Source organism: Mustela nivalis, assembly GCF_964662115.1.
Source record: "Mustela nivalis genome assembly, chromosome: 2".
In the NCBI taxonomy this organism is placed as follows: domain Eukaryota; kingdom Metazoa; phylum Chordata; class Mammalia; order Carnivora; family Mustelidae; genus Mustela; species Mustela nivalis.
In genome coordinates, this window is record NC_139021.1 from 25,796,366 (window position 1) to 25,812,965 (window position 16,600).

At 35.0% G+C, this 16,600-nt stretch overlaps 1 protein-coding gene across 5 annotated transcripts in view; it reads left to right on the forward strand.

The window, feature by feature from the left end:
- CSMD3 (CUB and Sushi multiple domains 3) overlaps positions 1 to 16,600 on the forward strand; it is a 1,245,805-nt gene that overhangs the window by 817,190 nt on the left and 412,015 nt on the right. For all 5 annotated transcript variants that reach the window (XM_082720053.1, XM_082720054.1, XM_082720055.1 and 2 more), the window contains 2 exons: positions 9,150 to 9,288; positions 16,156 to 16,343. In XM_082720053.1, coding sequence (XP_082576179.1) covers positions 9,150 to 9,288; positions 16,156 to 16,343 — 327 coding nt within the window. The remainder of the gene's footprint in view (positions 1 to 9,149; positions 9,289 to 16,155; positions 16,344 to 16,600) is intronic.

A 16,600-nucleotide genomic window follows, 5' to 3' on the forward strand; every position in this document is an offset into this window, starting at 1 on the left:
TGAGAGTTGGGTTAAAATGTATTCGATATTTTGTTATAAGTACATACCATTTACTTTTAAAAATCTAATGTTTCTTAATACTTTAAAATTATTATTATTTAACTATTTAGGGAAAAATAAGTTAAACATTCTAAAAATTGTATGCTTTATTAAATTTCATTTTATTAAATGTATGACTCAGACTCATTTTAGGCTCTCTTCCTGGTTTCTTCTCACCTCAATGATCTCTGTATGTTCCAGAGCTAGGACTTGAATATTTTCCCCCTCTCTATTTCTACTCATTCTATGGGTAATTGTCACCCAGTCTCTAACATTAAATAATATCTGTGTGCTGATGTCTCTCAAATTTACATCACCAGTCTAGTTCCTTGCCCTGAAGTCCAGAGTCTTACATTCAACTTCCTACTCAACATCTCCCCATAATGTTTAATAGGCATCTCAAACTTAACCTGTCCAAAACTGATCTGCTCTCCCTCTGTCACTCCAAACTTGATACTGTCACGGACTTTCACCATCATCATTAATAGCACTCCATTCTTCCAGTAATTCAGACCAAAACTCTTGGAGTAATTTCTGATGCCTTTCTTTCTGTTATAACCATACACAGTCCATCAGGAAAAAACATGTTAGTTCTACCTTTGAAATATATTCAGAACTCATCTAGTTTTTACTTCCTCCTCTGCTGACATCCTGGTCCCAGAAACCATCCCCTCTGGCCCAAATTACTGCAAAAGCCTCCTAACTGGTCTCACTGTTTCTCCCCTTGTCCCTATTTAGTTCTGTAGAAATAATTTGTTGTCCTAGTCACCTGTGCCCATTGATTAATATCTTCTTAGTCATTTCTCCACTGGGACTCAGAAGGGTTCTGATGCATGTACACTATCTGTATCTCTCTTTATTTTTACCTGGGTTTTATCTCCCCTGCTCACTCTTCTATAGCTAGCAATGCCCTCTTTGATCTAAAGCAATCCCTTCAACAAAAATGGAAATAGAATATTGGCCTTCTGGATTACATGGTCATGTTCTTGAATATAATTAGGATATAATACATTCATTGGACTGCTTTATAGATAAAGAGGATTACATTTAATGAAATACACTGGAAGAGTCAGATGAATGCTATTGGCTCAAAGCTGTTGATTTAATTAAGACACTAAGTTAAGACTAACTGAAAGAGAAGTTCCCCTTCCTTGTGGAGACTCATAATATCCAATAATATTATAATTGTAACTTTCTGGGCTGACATGAAAAACTTTGGGAGCAAAATGACTGACAAAAGTATAGAGGAAAATTTTCTTATTGCTTTGGTATTGGTACCCAGCTAAGGAGAAAAAGTCTCAATACCCAATATATAAAATAATAACAATAATAAATCGAAGTCCAGATGCCCCTTTCATGGCTAATTGTGTTCTAACTGATTCATCTCTCTCAATCATAATCTCAGGTATCCAACCTCCGATTTATATAAGCAGCAAAAAGAAAGGGAAATCAAGATCTAGGTCTATCTACCTATCATCTGTCATCTACTTACCTGTCAATCTATCTGAAACCAATGAAGTCAAAGTTGTTCAGTTTTTCATTTATCTCCCTATAGGAAGGAGGATACTAGTCTTTTTCTCTGCAAGCCAACCGGAGGGGGGGGGGGCTTCAGAAGAATCCCTCATAGAGAATGGAGTTGTCTGGCAGAAAGAGGAATGATAATCCCCAGGTAGATATTTGATTATACAGTGTAGTAGTTGCTGATCTGTCTTCTGTGCTTATTGAGCAAGAGGAGGAAAATTGGTGAAAATTGACAGGTTGAAAAGAAGGAGAACTATCTAATTCAAACAATTTGGCAAGTCAGTGATGTGAATTTCCTATGTATCAAATGAATACCAAAGAAGGTACCTGAGCCTGACCACCAAGTGAAGGAAAGCCAACAACCTGAGACCATAGGGTATACTTCCAGGGGTGGGAGTAAGGAGGTGACTGGAAAAGGTTGAGCTTCTCCTATATCACGGAATTATGCAGTGAGAAGTCACCCTTAACCTACTCTTGGGCTTTCCAAAAGATTCATTTATTATCATGGAGAGCAAACATTTTCCATATCCAGCAAATGGAAAGCATTAGGGAAGAGTCAGGGGTAATGAGGGATACAGCAATAGCCAGGAAAGGACTGACAACACAATCTGTCCCATCCCAGCCCTAAAAGACCACAGGCAAGAAGACATAAAAGAAAGAGGAAGGAGATAAGATGGGGGGAGACTATTCTAAATACTGAAGTGAATAGAGGAATGAATCAGCAAGTACAAGTCCTCCAGCAGCACACTCCTCCCCATTCTCCAAGCCTCTCAGCCAATGCTCAAGGAGGTACCTTGGGTAGATGTGTGGAGAGAATAAGATAAAAAAAAAAAAAATTCGTTTTGGACTGGACCAAGTTTTTTTAGTCCTGAAAGTGATGAGAAGATTAGAGGATCTGTTAAACATTTATTTAAGGAGATGGAGATTTGGCAGTACAGTTTTGAAGGCAATCATCGGAAGGAAGGAAGGAAGGAAGGAAGGAAGGAAGGAAGGAAGGAAGGAAGGAAGGAAGGAAAGGAAGGAAGGGGAAGGTAAGAAGGGAAGGAAAGAAGGAAGAGAGGGAGGGAGGGATGGAAGGAAAGAAGAAAGGAAGGGAGCAAGGAAGGCAGGGAGGCAGGTGGGAAGGAATATAAGAAGGAAATGATAAAAAGAAACCCATTTCTGTTTTTGTTCCATCAATTTCAGAATGTACATAAAATGTGTACTCAAGCAAGAATTTCTTTGCCCTCAGCAGAGAATTCTCTGCATAACCATGGCTAATTATTTTTCCTACCTCTCTAATGGGATATCTGAGAAAATTCCTTGAGTGAATGGAATAGGATTGAAGTCCCTGGAGAACCCTTTGGAGACAAGGCTGGATCAACATGCCTGATGAACTTTCCCTTTGAGGATAAGGGGTTTTCTCTTGAACTCAATTAGTCTCAAAGGATTGGAAACCCTTCTCATTCACAGACATTGCATTCTCTTTGGAGGCAGTTCTTCTGAGGGAGCAATTAGAGTAACAGTCTGATGCAGAGATCAGAATGTATTTGTGGTTCTCCTTGAGAAAATGTGTATGCATCTAAAAATAGACCCCACTTTTAATTACATGTTTATGTAGTATTAAATTCCGTTCTCCTAGAGATCTACCATAGGGAAGCTGATACAGTAGCAATCTGCGGGGTTTTCTCCCACTCTCTGCAGAGCTGAGTCTGGGAGAAGGGATGAAGGGGTTATGGAGATGAAAGATGGCGCAGAGCTGTGATCATTTCTCTGTAACCCTGGCCCTTTAATTTGTGTGTTTCTGGCTTCCTCTTTTTATCCTAGATTCAGACCTGACACATTTCTCATAATTTTCTTTGAAAAATCATCCAGTGTGCTGATGTTAAAGAGAGTCTGTGATTACTTACCACACCTATCCATAAAGCAAGTTCAAAAAGGAGGGACAAGGATAGAACCCTCCTTGTTTGATAATCCCTGAGATGATATCTGAATTTTATCATGCTCAGCTCCCCAGAAAGGCTATCTATCAGAAGGAATGTTAGAATGCTCACTTTTTAAATTCACTTACAGCCAAACCCCTGAGATCAAACTCAGCTCTTCCCATCCCCAACTCCCCTCTGAGCACCTAACTGCCACTTCTCAGATGAAAGAGCATCTCCCACTGTGGAACACTAGAATTCCATAGCATTTTTATTCAAGGGAATTTTATCTGAATACAGTCTGAAGCACTTTTGACTCTTTCATACAGGTCTTAAAACATACTGGGTATTTTGAATTTGTCCCTTCTACTTAAAGTAACACAGAAATGAGTCAGCACTCCAACGCAAATTATTTATAACAGACTTTCTTCAGGCCTTAGAAAAATAAAAATAGATAAATGAACTATGTCTACTTTATATTTATCAGGTATGCCCTCTTTTTATTGTTAAAAATGGGGGGGGGGTGAGTGGTTTAAACACAACAATCTGTATTTCACTAACAGATGCAAATTGTGTCTTTATCTCAGGAACCTGAGATATTATCCAGGAGAATCTTGAAGCTACAGACTAGCCATATCTTAGGTTTTGTTAGTGTGGTCTATGGGCTAACAGCAGCAAAATGGCCTGGGAGGTCAGGGGGTGGTGAGGGTTTGTTAACAGTGCAGCTTTCTGGATCCCACCTAAGAACTACTAGAAGTGCGTTCTGGAAATCTGCATTTTAGCAAGTTCCCAGATGCTCACTAGGTTTAAAAGTCTTCAAAAGCAGTTATGACTGCATAAAACCAAAAAGTCCTCTCCTTCCTCCACAAACTATAAGCTTCCAAAACAAAGAACTACTTGACTTTCCCTCCTACTGGTTCATGTTTCTCACTTCTTGTCTCTGTTCTCTGTCCAACTCCTCTTATCTTCTATTCATTTTTTTTTTTTAATTTAAATTTACTTCTGACAAAATCACCTCCAAGAACTCCTTCCTAATGTCTCTAGGATATTACTTGTGACTTCCCTGTGTTTCCAGACAGTCTATCAAGCTCAAGCGTGTACTTGTTCTGCATGTTAGCTATTTCTATATTCTGTGTAGAGTGGGTGTCTCTTGAGGGCAGAAAAAATGTCCTATAGGTTTATTTTTTTTTTAATTTCAGGACCTAGCAGAGTATCTTATATATAGCAGAAACTATATATGAGATGGATTAACAGAAGGAAATAAAACAAAGTTTTATTACATGCTCAAGGAGGCCCTAAAGAAATGAGCAAGACAGATTATGTACTTTTTATGCAAAGATTCTTTGAGGAATTGACAGGACAAAGAAAAGCTTGGGAGCTTCAATTGATATGAAATTCTAGCCAGATTTTAGACCACAATAGTAAGGCAGCAAACGAAATAACAAGGGTTTTTTTACTCAGCCTCCTTGGCTCTTAATTTCCCATCTCTGATGTTAAGGATATCTCTCTACCTTCGGTACGGAAAGGTACCTTTCATGTGAGAGATTTATTTCCGGCTTTCAAGGGGACAGAGAAGGATCTGGATGCCCATTTTGTACAGGTTTTCTCTTAAGTAACATGTATTTAAAATAATCAATATGCAAAGTGGTCCATCTTAGGGAGGCTGGCCTTGGCCCCACCCATGCAAATTATTTAAATTCTTATGTTTATGATGTTCTTATCTATAATAATAGTATGAAAGTGGCTGGATTTTTTTTTTTTTTGAGCATTATATAAAATAATCCAAGGGACTTTTCACATAGTTCCTGGCACATAGGAAATATTCAATAAATGTTAATTGGTTAAAGTAATACAAATACCACATAGACACATACCTGACACACAATTGTTTACTGCATGACTGACATACAAATGAGTAAATGATGAATACGTGAATGAATGAATGAATGAATGAATGGAATTTTGAAAGTAGCTTGTCTGGTCTTGATCTTCTTTCTGTTTTGTTTATATTCCAGTTTCCCTTATTCAGGAAAGCTTAGTTATTGTCTTACAGAACTCTGTTAAACTGTGTTGCCTTTATCCCTGGAGGTACACAATGTTATTTTAGTTGTTAAATGTTTAAGTATTTATTACATTTTAATAGCTGCATATTTATTTTTAGGCATTTGGGGAAAAATATAAGTCCTACATAAGCACTACGATTTCACAGACATTTTTATTTAGAGTAAGTTTAAAAAAGTCATTGAAGTTAAAATATAAGTAATCTATTTAAGAAAATTATTAATTTAATGTAAGAAGTATATGGATATGACATAGTTGTAAGGTTTAAGCCACTAACTTTTTTTTCCTTTTACAGTTAAATTTCTCTTTATAAATTCAAATATTTGCTACTAATATTATTATTAGTGTTGAAGTTTTAGAATATAAATGAGGTTCGGTGGGGTGAGGTTTGGAGCCCATGACCAAGAAAGAATTCTTGAGACATCTTTGGTGCAAAGTAGTGGTTTATTAAAGCACAGGGACAGGACCCATGGGCATAAAGAGATGCTGCATTGGGCTTGTGAGAGGCAGTGGGTTATATACTGTGAGGTTAGGGGAGGTAAGGAAAAAGGGAGGTTTCAAAAGAACTTTCATATGCTGAAGAGGACCTACAAGATCCCTGAGGCCTTGAGGCCTTGAGGCCTTGAGGCCTTGCCATTATCAGGTTAAGATTGTTTATCCCCTCTAGCAAGGTATTAACATAAAATGGGAGATTACTGGAAGAATGTCACACCTGTCCCACCTAGGAGTGAAAGGAAGATTGTAGGGTGTCAACTTCTGCTTTGGTCTCAGCTTGCCTTCTGTTCCTGTCAGTAGTTCTTTGTTCAAAAGCTCATGCTCTTTCTCTTTTTTCCTGTATTCTATACTGCTTTCTGCTTTGGGCAGATTTCTACACCTCTTTTCTCTACATTTGACCTCGCCTTATTTTTTTCTTGCATTTTGCCCACTCCATAGTCTGCTGCTATTGCTACACTATGGCTTGTCCCTGTGCACAATTCCCTGCCACGTGCCTGCTAGTCTCTGTGACCACAAGGCTTTTCCCAACGGACCTCCACTGACCATCTGTCTCTTCTCTTAGGTTTCACATTCTGTTGGGGAGTCTGTTCCCATACTTTTGGAATGATAAATTTGGACAGTTTCAATCCTATATGAGAGAGAAAGGAGCTGCTTCAGAATATGTTATAAGTAGGGTCACCTTCAGGGAAGTGCTTTCAGAGAACAATCAGTAACCACATTTTTATGTTCTCCTTTGTTCTAAGGGCCCCTCCTAACTGCCTCCCTCACACTTCAGATGGAGGGACCAGCTAAAATGCTTCTGGGTACTTTACTTTTTAATCCTTTATGGCCAATTACTCAGTTGCTAGTTTTATGACTGACTACCTCTTTTAATGAGAATTAGACTGAAGTGCACAAATACTTGTCTAAAACAATATGAGTCCATGACATATTAAGGATTTCTGTCAGAGATTTTCCATATTTCCGGGACCTTCTCTAAGATACTCTCTATTCTATCTTTTAAAATATGGTAATTTAAGTGGCTATTATGCACATAATTTTATTTTTGAAATACATAATAACCCTACAGGAAACCTAATTATGAGTCATTGTAACAAAGAGGAGTAAATAATCCGCATGAAAATGGTCTCCTTTGAAAGCTTTTTAGGAAACAAAATTAAATTCTAAGAAGGAAGAAAATCTAATTTTATATGACAGGGTTTTTTTGTTTTTTTTTTTTTTTTTTGCATGCAAATAACAAATTTTGGCAATTTCACATAAAAATATTTCTCTTAACTGGATATTTGTAGTAATGTGTGATTCCTAGGCCAATTTACAAATATTTCTTATTCTGTTTGGGTTACATCAAATTATTTTAAAAATGCCAATGAATAAAAATAGTGTCTGGAGCAATAGCTTTTAAAAATTTTGCAAGGTAAAACAGAAAGAAACAAGTAAGCAACACAGAATATAAACACATGGGATAAAATTTAAATGGAGTGATTTAGAGAAAATAAAAATATAACAGGGAATCATCAAGAATGGTCTCTATTATGTTGGAAAGTTAATACAGTATACATTTGATCTTTTTCTTTTTTCTTTCCTGAATAATTTTCAGTAATTAAATACTCTTTGCTCCATTTTTGTTTTCCGTATGTACTTCCTGAAGGTACAGAGTAGGCTAAGGTAGCTGGGCTGCAGAGTCAAGTAGGTAAGTTCAGAATCTACGCTAGAGTTGAAACTAGATTATGCAGTACCTTATTAGTCAACACAGAAAGAAGCCATTGAAGGATATGGTCTGATTTGTGGTTGAAAAAAAAAAAAAAACCTCTGGCTATAGTATGAAGGATAGTTAGTGTGGATGAAAAGACCAGTTAAAAGGGTCAGTTAGCGGGTCACCTGGGTGACTCAGTCAATGAAGCATCTACCTTCAGCTCAGGTCATGATCTCAGGGTCCTAGAATCGAGTCTCACATGGGGTCCTCTGCTCAGTGGGAGTCAGCTTCTCCCTCTCATTCTCCCTCCCTCCCCCTACCTTCAAATAAATAAACAAAATCTTAAAAAAAAAAAAAAAAAAAGGAAAGATGAAGGTTTGTTGGAAGGATGAGATGATGATATGATAATTTAACTAAGATGGTGGCTATAGAGATGGAGAAACAAGAGTGAGCTTGAGGATGGCCTGGATATGGGATTACATGAAAAAGATTATGGAAATATGAAAGATACTTACCTCTAGCTTCCTGGCTTATGTAACTCCATGGTTGGTGATTTCATTTACCAATACTGGGAAATAATGGGAGAAGACCCATTTTGAGGTCCTGTTTTATAAAAAAATAACTGGAAAGTACTTTTAAAATTTAGTAAGCCTTGTGAGCCTTGGGGAGTTGCTCTTCTCTGGACTTGGTTTATTCATCTCCAAAATGAGGTGTTTACACCAAAAGACCTAATCAGTACCTACTGGAATTATAATGTTGTCATTACGATTTCAATTGTGTGTATATTTAGAGAAAAGCAGAAAATTATATACTGGAAGCGATAAGCTGAAGATTTGAATCTAATGTTAAAGGAAAAGGGATCAAAATAGATGTCTAGGAAAGGGAATGGTATAATGAAACTGTAATTTGAAGAATATTATTCTGACAGCTGGACTGAAGCAGGAGAGAAATCAACGGATGGGAAATCAGAAAAGAGGCTGAATCAATGAAGGCCCAAATTGTAGTAGGAACTCTAGAATAAGGAAGATTAGAGTTTTAGACAGTGTGTAGAATGAATTAGCAGTATCTGCTAATGTAAGCCAGAAAATAAAAGAGAGAAACTAAAACTGACAATTTACATTGTTTTCAAGCCTTGAAAATGAAAATGGAGACACAAGAATGCATGTAAGGGATATTTTAGGACACTTGAAGATGATCAGTTTATCTGACACGCTGTGTGGATAGCAAAGCCATATTTCAGAAAGTAAATTACTCTTTCTAAGGAAAATTATCACTCAGTAAGAGGACCAGATGTAGCTTTACCTTCAAAACATTATTAAATAACGTTTTAAAAGGACGTGCAGAAATTCATTTAAAAATTATAGTTGGTACTAATAATAATCTCTACTACTTATTCTAAAACTTCTGTTCTTACTTGTTCTCTGATTTCATATTTTCAGCTCCATGTGGTGGCCATTTTTCAGCTCCCAGTGGATTGATTCTCTCCCCGGGATGGCCAGGATACTACAAAGACTCTTTGAATTGTGAGTGGGTGATTGAAGCTGAACCTGGACACTCTATCAAAATTACATTTGAAAGGTCTCTACAAATATTTTTCTACCTTTAAAAAACTACAGATTATCTAAAAGAATAGTTGGCATTATCCATTTTATTTACTAAATCAATGTATAATTTTAATGCAATAGTTGATTTCTGTGCCTTGAATGTTTCAGTTTGTCCCTTTGAACCTTTCAGGCTGCTTTCAAGTTAATTTTCTATTTGTTTAATGTTCTGTCAGTACTATGGAGATATGCAAAATGGACCTTTTTTGCTTTATATACATATGCTTTATATGCATATGCTTTATATACATATATGCACTACTGAGATAAGAACATGTGACCTTTAACTTAATGAGTTTACTTGTCCTGATTTTAAAAGGCCTGTGTGTTCTGCTGTATTTTGAATGGCAAAGTGCTATAAACACATTTGCATTTATATTGTAATACAGCTTAAAACACTTAAACACACCACCTGCATATCTATACCCTCAAGTCCTTCAGAAAAATGGCTATGTCAAATTAATGTGTGTTAATGATTGGCCAGTTGAGCATTTTTTTCCTAGGAAAAATAGTTTTGTGATCAAATAATCTATGCCATGAAAGATTACAATATTAAATATTAAAAAGTTAAAAGACTAAAGCTTCCGGTCTGTGATTGGATCACAATTTACAAATTGAAATGGAAGTATGTATATAATTTCCCAATTATATTGTCAATTCCCATCATCTTTCAATCCCTTTATTTTAAAAAAGGAAACTTTGTAAGCATTATATTCACATAGAAAATATAAACATAGCAGAATTATACTGATGATTGAATTTTACAAATATAACATGATCCTTCCCTAATACAAGAAGTTCTTCATTGAATTAATTTATCCATACTAGTGTTAAAACTCAAGAAAACAAATTCTATTTGACAGCTGTAAAGTATTAAACATTTCACACGAGACCATCCTACCTTACTGTGGCCTATACAACTTTACTATAACTGAATTTGTATGCTATGGCTGTCTAATAAGATACCACAGGCCAAGTGGCTTAACCAACAGAAATCTATTTCCTCACAGTTCAGGAGGTTGGATGTCTGAGATCAAGGTGTCAACAGGGTTATTTCTTCTGAGGCCTTTTTCCTTGACTTATAGTTGGCTATCTTCTCCCTATATCTTCACCTGGTCTTCTCTCAGTGTATGTCTGTTGCTGAATTTTCTCTTCTTATAAGGAGATCAGTCATGCTGGACCACCTGTATGTTCTCATTTTACCTTAATTATATCTTTAAAGGACACTTCTCTAAATATAGGCACATTCTGTGGTACTAGGGGTTAGGACTTCACATATGAATTTTAGAGGGATATAATTCAGCCCATAACAATGACTTACACATTTTTTTTAAGTTTATATTTAGAATACTTTGGCAGAGTTTTTTGTTATGATGTTGAAATCATACCCTTTATTCAATGATATAGCCTGTGTTGCCATAGCAATTTTAGTGAAAAGCATATGATGTATTCAGAATAAAATCTTCATCACATAACAGTGTTCCATGAATGTGGGACCCAAATTAACCAAACTTACTTTAATTCTATTTGGTTTGGATTATGTAATATAACATAATAATATTGATTATATCATTTAATAATTTAAAATATTATATTTATTCATGTCAATGAGATATTTATTGCATATTTAATTTGTTAAATTTGCATCACACTTGAAGGATTAGCATATTTTCCTATCATAACTGATTCATCTTAAATAAGTACATTATTATAGGTACAAGTACATAATTTTAATACTTCCTGTTTTGGACATAACATTATTCTGTGTGAGGTATTATGATGTTAAGACAATTGAAAATGTCTTACACTCCCATACTTTATAACATCTGTCACCCATATCTTTCTTACCGTATCATTACCCTTCAATATCTAAATAAAAATACTTGAGCCTCATCTTATATGCAGAGGAAAGTGGGGGCTCTCCTTAAATTTCAGAACTTCTGGGCTGCATTTGTTTACTCCTGGCTCTGAAATCCTGCTCTTAGCCTCATCTCAGTTGTGAGCTCTGGAGGCTGCTACCCTCCTCAACTCCTTATGCGGCTCCTTATTTGTATCACTGTCCTTCCTTCTCACAAAAACCTTAATACAGGGATAACCAAAGAGGATTACTGCACTGTCTTAAATTTTTCCTGGTAATCCCCATCTCAGGAATGATTGTGTGTATCTCTCCAGTGCCCTCTCTTATCCCAGACTCTTCACTGCCTCTGGCCTTGTCCACACCCAGGATCTTCAACCCTTCTTCTTCTACCTCTCAGTACTCCTTCCAGTATAAAGCAGGGTAAACTTCTACTCTTACTTTATTATGCAGAGCAGTTTAACTGTTTGTTTCTGTGAGCTTCCAAGTGGGTGATGTTGGGGATTGGGACCTGGGGTGGATTTTGTTTTTCTTTACAAACTTGCAAATTTAGATTTTGTTCCTTAATCAAAGATTAGTGTTCTCCTAAGAATTCACTGTTTCTCCACCTCCCAGCTGACTCCAGTGGTAGACAACTTTAAAAATAGCTCATTTTTATTATTTTATATTCAGTTTAAAGCCACACATAAGCATAAAATGGTATCACTAGAAAATTAGTTTAAGTTTTATTAGCACAAAGTGCATTGTTTTATGAAAAAAGCATCTCCTGGTTTGCTAATGAGAGTCATTAACCATCATGAAATAAATAAATAACACATGATATCTCTGAGCCCTAAGTAGGTGATCTAGAGTTGCCAACTCAAGAAGCAGATTGCAAAGCAGTGCTTATCATTCATAGCACCGCACTTGTGACTTTTGATTTTATACTTCTGTCTGAAGACACATTTTCTCTGTCCAAAGTTTTTAACATGTATGTTCTATCCCTACTAATAGGCAGTTACATGGGTCTCTTTGCTGCTTGCTTATTGTGGGCAGATATCTTCAGAATTCTCTAAAGTGAATTAATGTACATTCTATAACCTGTATTCTAAGTTAAACCATCCCAGACTTCCCTTCCTGATTAAAAAAAAAAACAAACAAACAAACAAAAAAAAAAAAACTCAGCAATTTTTATAAACTGTAATGCCAGTTAAATAGACAAAAATCCCATTTAATTTTGATAAATATACTTACTTAGCACTTTTTATGCTGCTACTTTCTTATTCTCTTATCTGCTTACTGTGACACAAATCCTTTAAGGTAGGATGTAAGCAAGAGTCACACTGAAAAGTGATTTTCAATGCTAGACTTTGTGCACAGCAACAATAAACAGTTCTGTAGGTCAGCCAGAACAGGCCTGCGGTGAGAAATGATTCCCAGAGTCCAAAGATTTTGTCTTCTTCCTTTGAGCACCACGGAGCCAGACTTGTCAACTGTGCCTCTTTTCTTAATCCCTAAGTCACTCTCTGAAGCAAATTATGAACCTCCTTCACCTGCTTGATACCAATGATACCGATGTGTGTATGTATATATATACACACACATACATACACACACGTATATATGAAACTATTCCTTGTTAATTAACTCAAACATGGGAAGAATCAAAAGTTAGAAATACATTAAGAATTATATTGATGTTATTTTCACTATTTTAGAATAGACAGGGCATAGCTATATTGGTATATTTCTTTTGAATTCTACTTTATATAACTAAAATTAATGAAGTCTCTGTTCTTAAAAAAATGTTCTCAACGGAAAAGTTTGGGGGCTTGAGTCCTCTATCTACCTTTCCCTCCTATATACACACACATAACACACACACACACACACACACACACACACACCCATAAGATTCTTGAATTGGAGCTATTTGAAAGGAAAATTATATAAATACCCTCCTACATTTCTTCTTTTCTAAAGATCCTTTAAGGGTATGAGATTTTGCTTTAGGCTTGTCCATATCCCATGTGTTTTGTCAGAAAATTGATTCCTTTAAAATAATACACCTCTTAAAGAGCCATCACATGGTTAGGAGTAGCTCAGTCACAAAACAGTGAGCAAGGAACTTGCTCAAGTTAAAAAATAAACACGAGGTTTATCCATTAGGTTAGAGGTATAAAATAGTCACCTTGAAATTAGAAATATGCACATCTGTCACTTCTTTGTTTACTGATCCTATAATATCTTTGTGTTTCATTTCCCTTATAAGATTGTTTTAAAAATAAGATATCCTCTTTGAAGTATTGAATAAGAATTATGACTTGAAAAACCCAATTCCCTTCTGATTTCCAACCAAGCTCTTGTAAGAACACTGATTGCTAGCTCTTTAATAGTTTCTGTCATTCTGAGAATGCTTTTTCATAGAATTTGGTTCCAAATAAGGCATTGTGTTTTTTACTGAATTATGTCCCTTGCTTTCTTGTACCCAGGAATAATTTAAACTAATTGGGTTAAAATGAAATTTTAAGTAAATACTATAATGAAGATAGCATAGCCATTTTCCTATATTCTCAAATATAACAGTTGACTAGATTTAATCTACAGGGTAAAAAGCAAAAACAAAAACAAACAAAAACTAAAAAACATCACAAATATATTAGCCACTATTTGGCTCCTTGAAATTGTCTCAAATACCTTAAGTCAATGAAATCTGAAGAAATTGAATTTCCTATCAAACACAAAGCAAAATAATAATGCCAAAGAACATATGTGGTTTTTAAACTGCTTATCTCTTACATAGCTGAAAAGTTTACAAGTCTTATTTTCAGACCTGCAGAGGAATTTTGCTTTGTTTCTTCCAACAGTTTCTCAATTTTCTCAATATTTGGCAGTTTCTAAATGAACTCATTTACTGTCAGGGACTGCCTCCAGCCGGGAAAGTCCCCGCCATTACAAGAAGGTGCTTGGCTCACTGCTAGCAAAACATGCTGCAAGTATACAATGAACTTTCTGGTGAAGCCCGCCTAAAGGAGGACATAGTTACTGGCTGTATCAAATTTAATCAGCATAGTAACAGGACTCTCATTGGCTGTCCCCATTGCTTGACCCCTTATTGGTCACCCTGCTGTATATAAGCTAAGGAAGTTGATTAAATAAACGGAAATGAAGCATTAACACCATACCAGGCTCATTGTCGTCCTTGCGGGCCGAGGGCGACAATTTACTATTAATCATCCTAAGCCTATTCTCTTATCCCTTTTCCTGTCCTCAACTCCTAGACCATAACTATCAGTATCACTCTTCCAGATAGCCACTTTTTTTTTTAACTTTTAAATTAATGAGGACTATTTCAATTTGGTCAGAATGACTTTGGATTACATCAAGAATGTTTTTAAAAGACAACAAAAGCTGAGTAAGATTAGGCTCAATTTCATTTTTAATATCGTCTCCTGGTTCCACAGCATTTGTTTATGATAAACAATAAATTTAATGTCATAAACAAATGAATACTAGATTGAGGCAGTTTATGAGAGATGTATATGACTATCTTGAAACACAAAATGAAAGAAATTAAAATTATTGTGTAAACCTAATTCATTTCCCTTGTTACTCTAATGTATTTTTATAGTTCCTTAGGGCAAATCTGTGATCATTTTCTTTTTAAGGGTTCACTCCTACTGAACAGTGTTCTCTATATCACCCGTTAATGTTGCTATTCTATTAAGAATTGTCTCTTTATGTTTCAATTCAAAGTAATCTCTGACTCTTCTGTGCATTTTAATTTGGTTATTATCAGCTGACTAACTATCCAAGTGAAACTCCAATTTTAATACTCCAATAGACTGACTACAAAACAACCAAATAATGGATTCACAATGTACAATCGTCTGATCATTTACTTAAAGGACATAATGTGTTCCTATACATTTCCTATTCTAAATTTTATTTTTGGAAAAGTTATTTTTAGACCAATGCAATATATTCCATATTGCAAAATAAAAACCAAGATAAGCTTATGAAATTCATTCATTTTAATAAGTATATTGCTTAACAGGGTGTAAAAGTGGTACAGATTGAAACATATTTCAATTGCACTTTTTAAATAGCATTTAAAATGCTATTTTATTAATAATATTATATGCATGTTAAAAGTGGCTTTGTGTTGATTGCATTTATAAAATATGCATCTTTTAAGAGAATCAAAAACATTAGCAGTAAGTACCACCAAAAATCTAAAAAATAAAACCAGCCAGTGTAGCATAGCATAGTATAGTGGTTAGGGATGGAAAGACTTAATTTAAACTATTTAAGTTCTTCAGGCCTCAGTTTTCTTATCTGAAAAATGAGTATGATAATAGGTGCTAACTTACAGGGTTAGTATGAGCTTTGGATAAATGAATATAGATAAAATATTTATCAGAGCAAGCATTTAGTGAACATCAACTACATCACTGTTATTATCATTACCTACTTATAATTAGGATCACTATTTTGAAATGAAACTGTACCAAGTTTTTAATGGCCAAAGTAGATTTGTCCAAAAAAAAAAAAAAAAAAAAAAAGACCACATTTTAAAGCAGAAGTCAGATTTGAAATATATATACAAGTAAGATGAGAATCTGATTAATAGATTAAAGATAAGTATGAATCACGTAGTTTTCCATACAAGGAAGAAGGTAAAAGAAAGGTGACTCCCAAAATGCTTGGTTAATGAAAAAACCATTTGTTTACTGAGGATACTCCATATTTGAAAGAAAACTTATTTATAAACAACAAATATATACACATACCTCTTTAATGATAATTTTCCATAAGAATAAGAGTTTACAATTTAGGTATTTGCACATGATGAGGTCTTATATGATATGTATAATATTAGATAAGCTAAAGAAAAATTATAATATAAAATTGTAAAAAGTTTAGTCATTTAAATAGCAATCTAAATTATTATTTCTCTTACAATGTTATCCTAATAAATATATTTTCACATGTGTCTCTTAATCCTAGATTTCAGACTGAACTGAATTATGATGTTCTGGAAGTACATGATGGACCAAATCTTCTGTCACCCTTGCTTGGATCCTACAATGGTACACAAGTGCCCCAGTTTCTATTCAGTAGCAGTAATTTTATATACCTTCTATTTACAACAGACAACAGCCGTTCTAATAACGGTTTCAAGATTCATTATGAAAGTAAGTAAAGCCAAAATATTCCCTATTCTCTCTTCCCTGCATTTGGTATTATAATTGTATCACTAAAAGAACTCCAAGATTTATTAAGATAAAATTTCTTGACCGATGACAATGCTAACGTTTTGCAAGGTATGTGTTTTAGTAAATTCTGCAAAAGATTTTCCACAATATCTATCTAACAACATCACAAAAGGAAATACTAGGGAAATCTCAGAAGTAGCAGACAACAAATTTTAAACAATGAGTTCATATAGTAG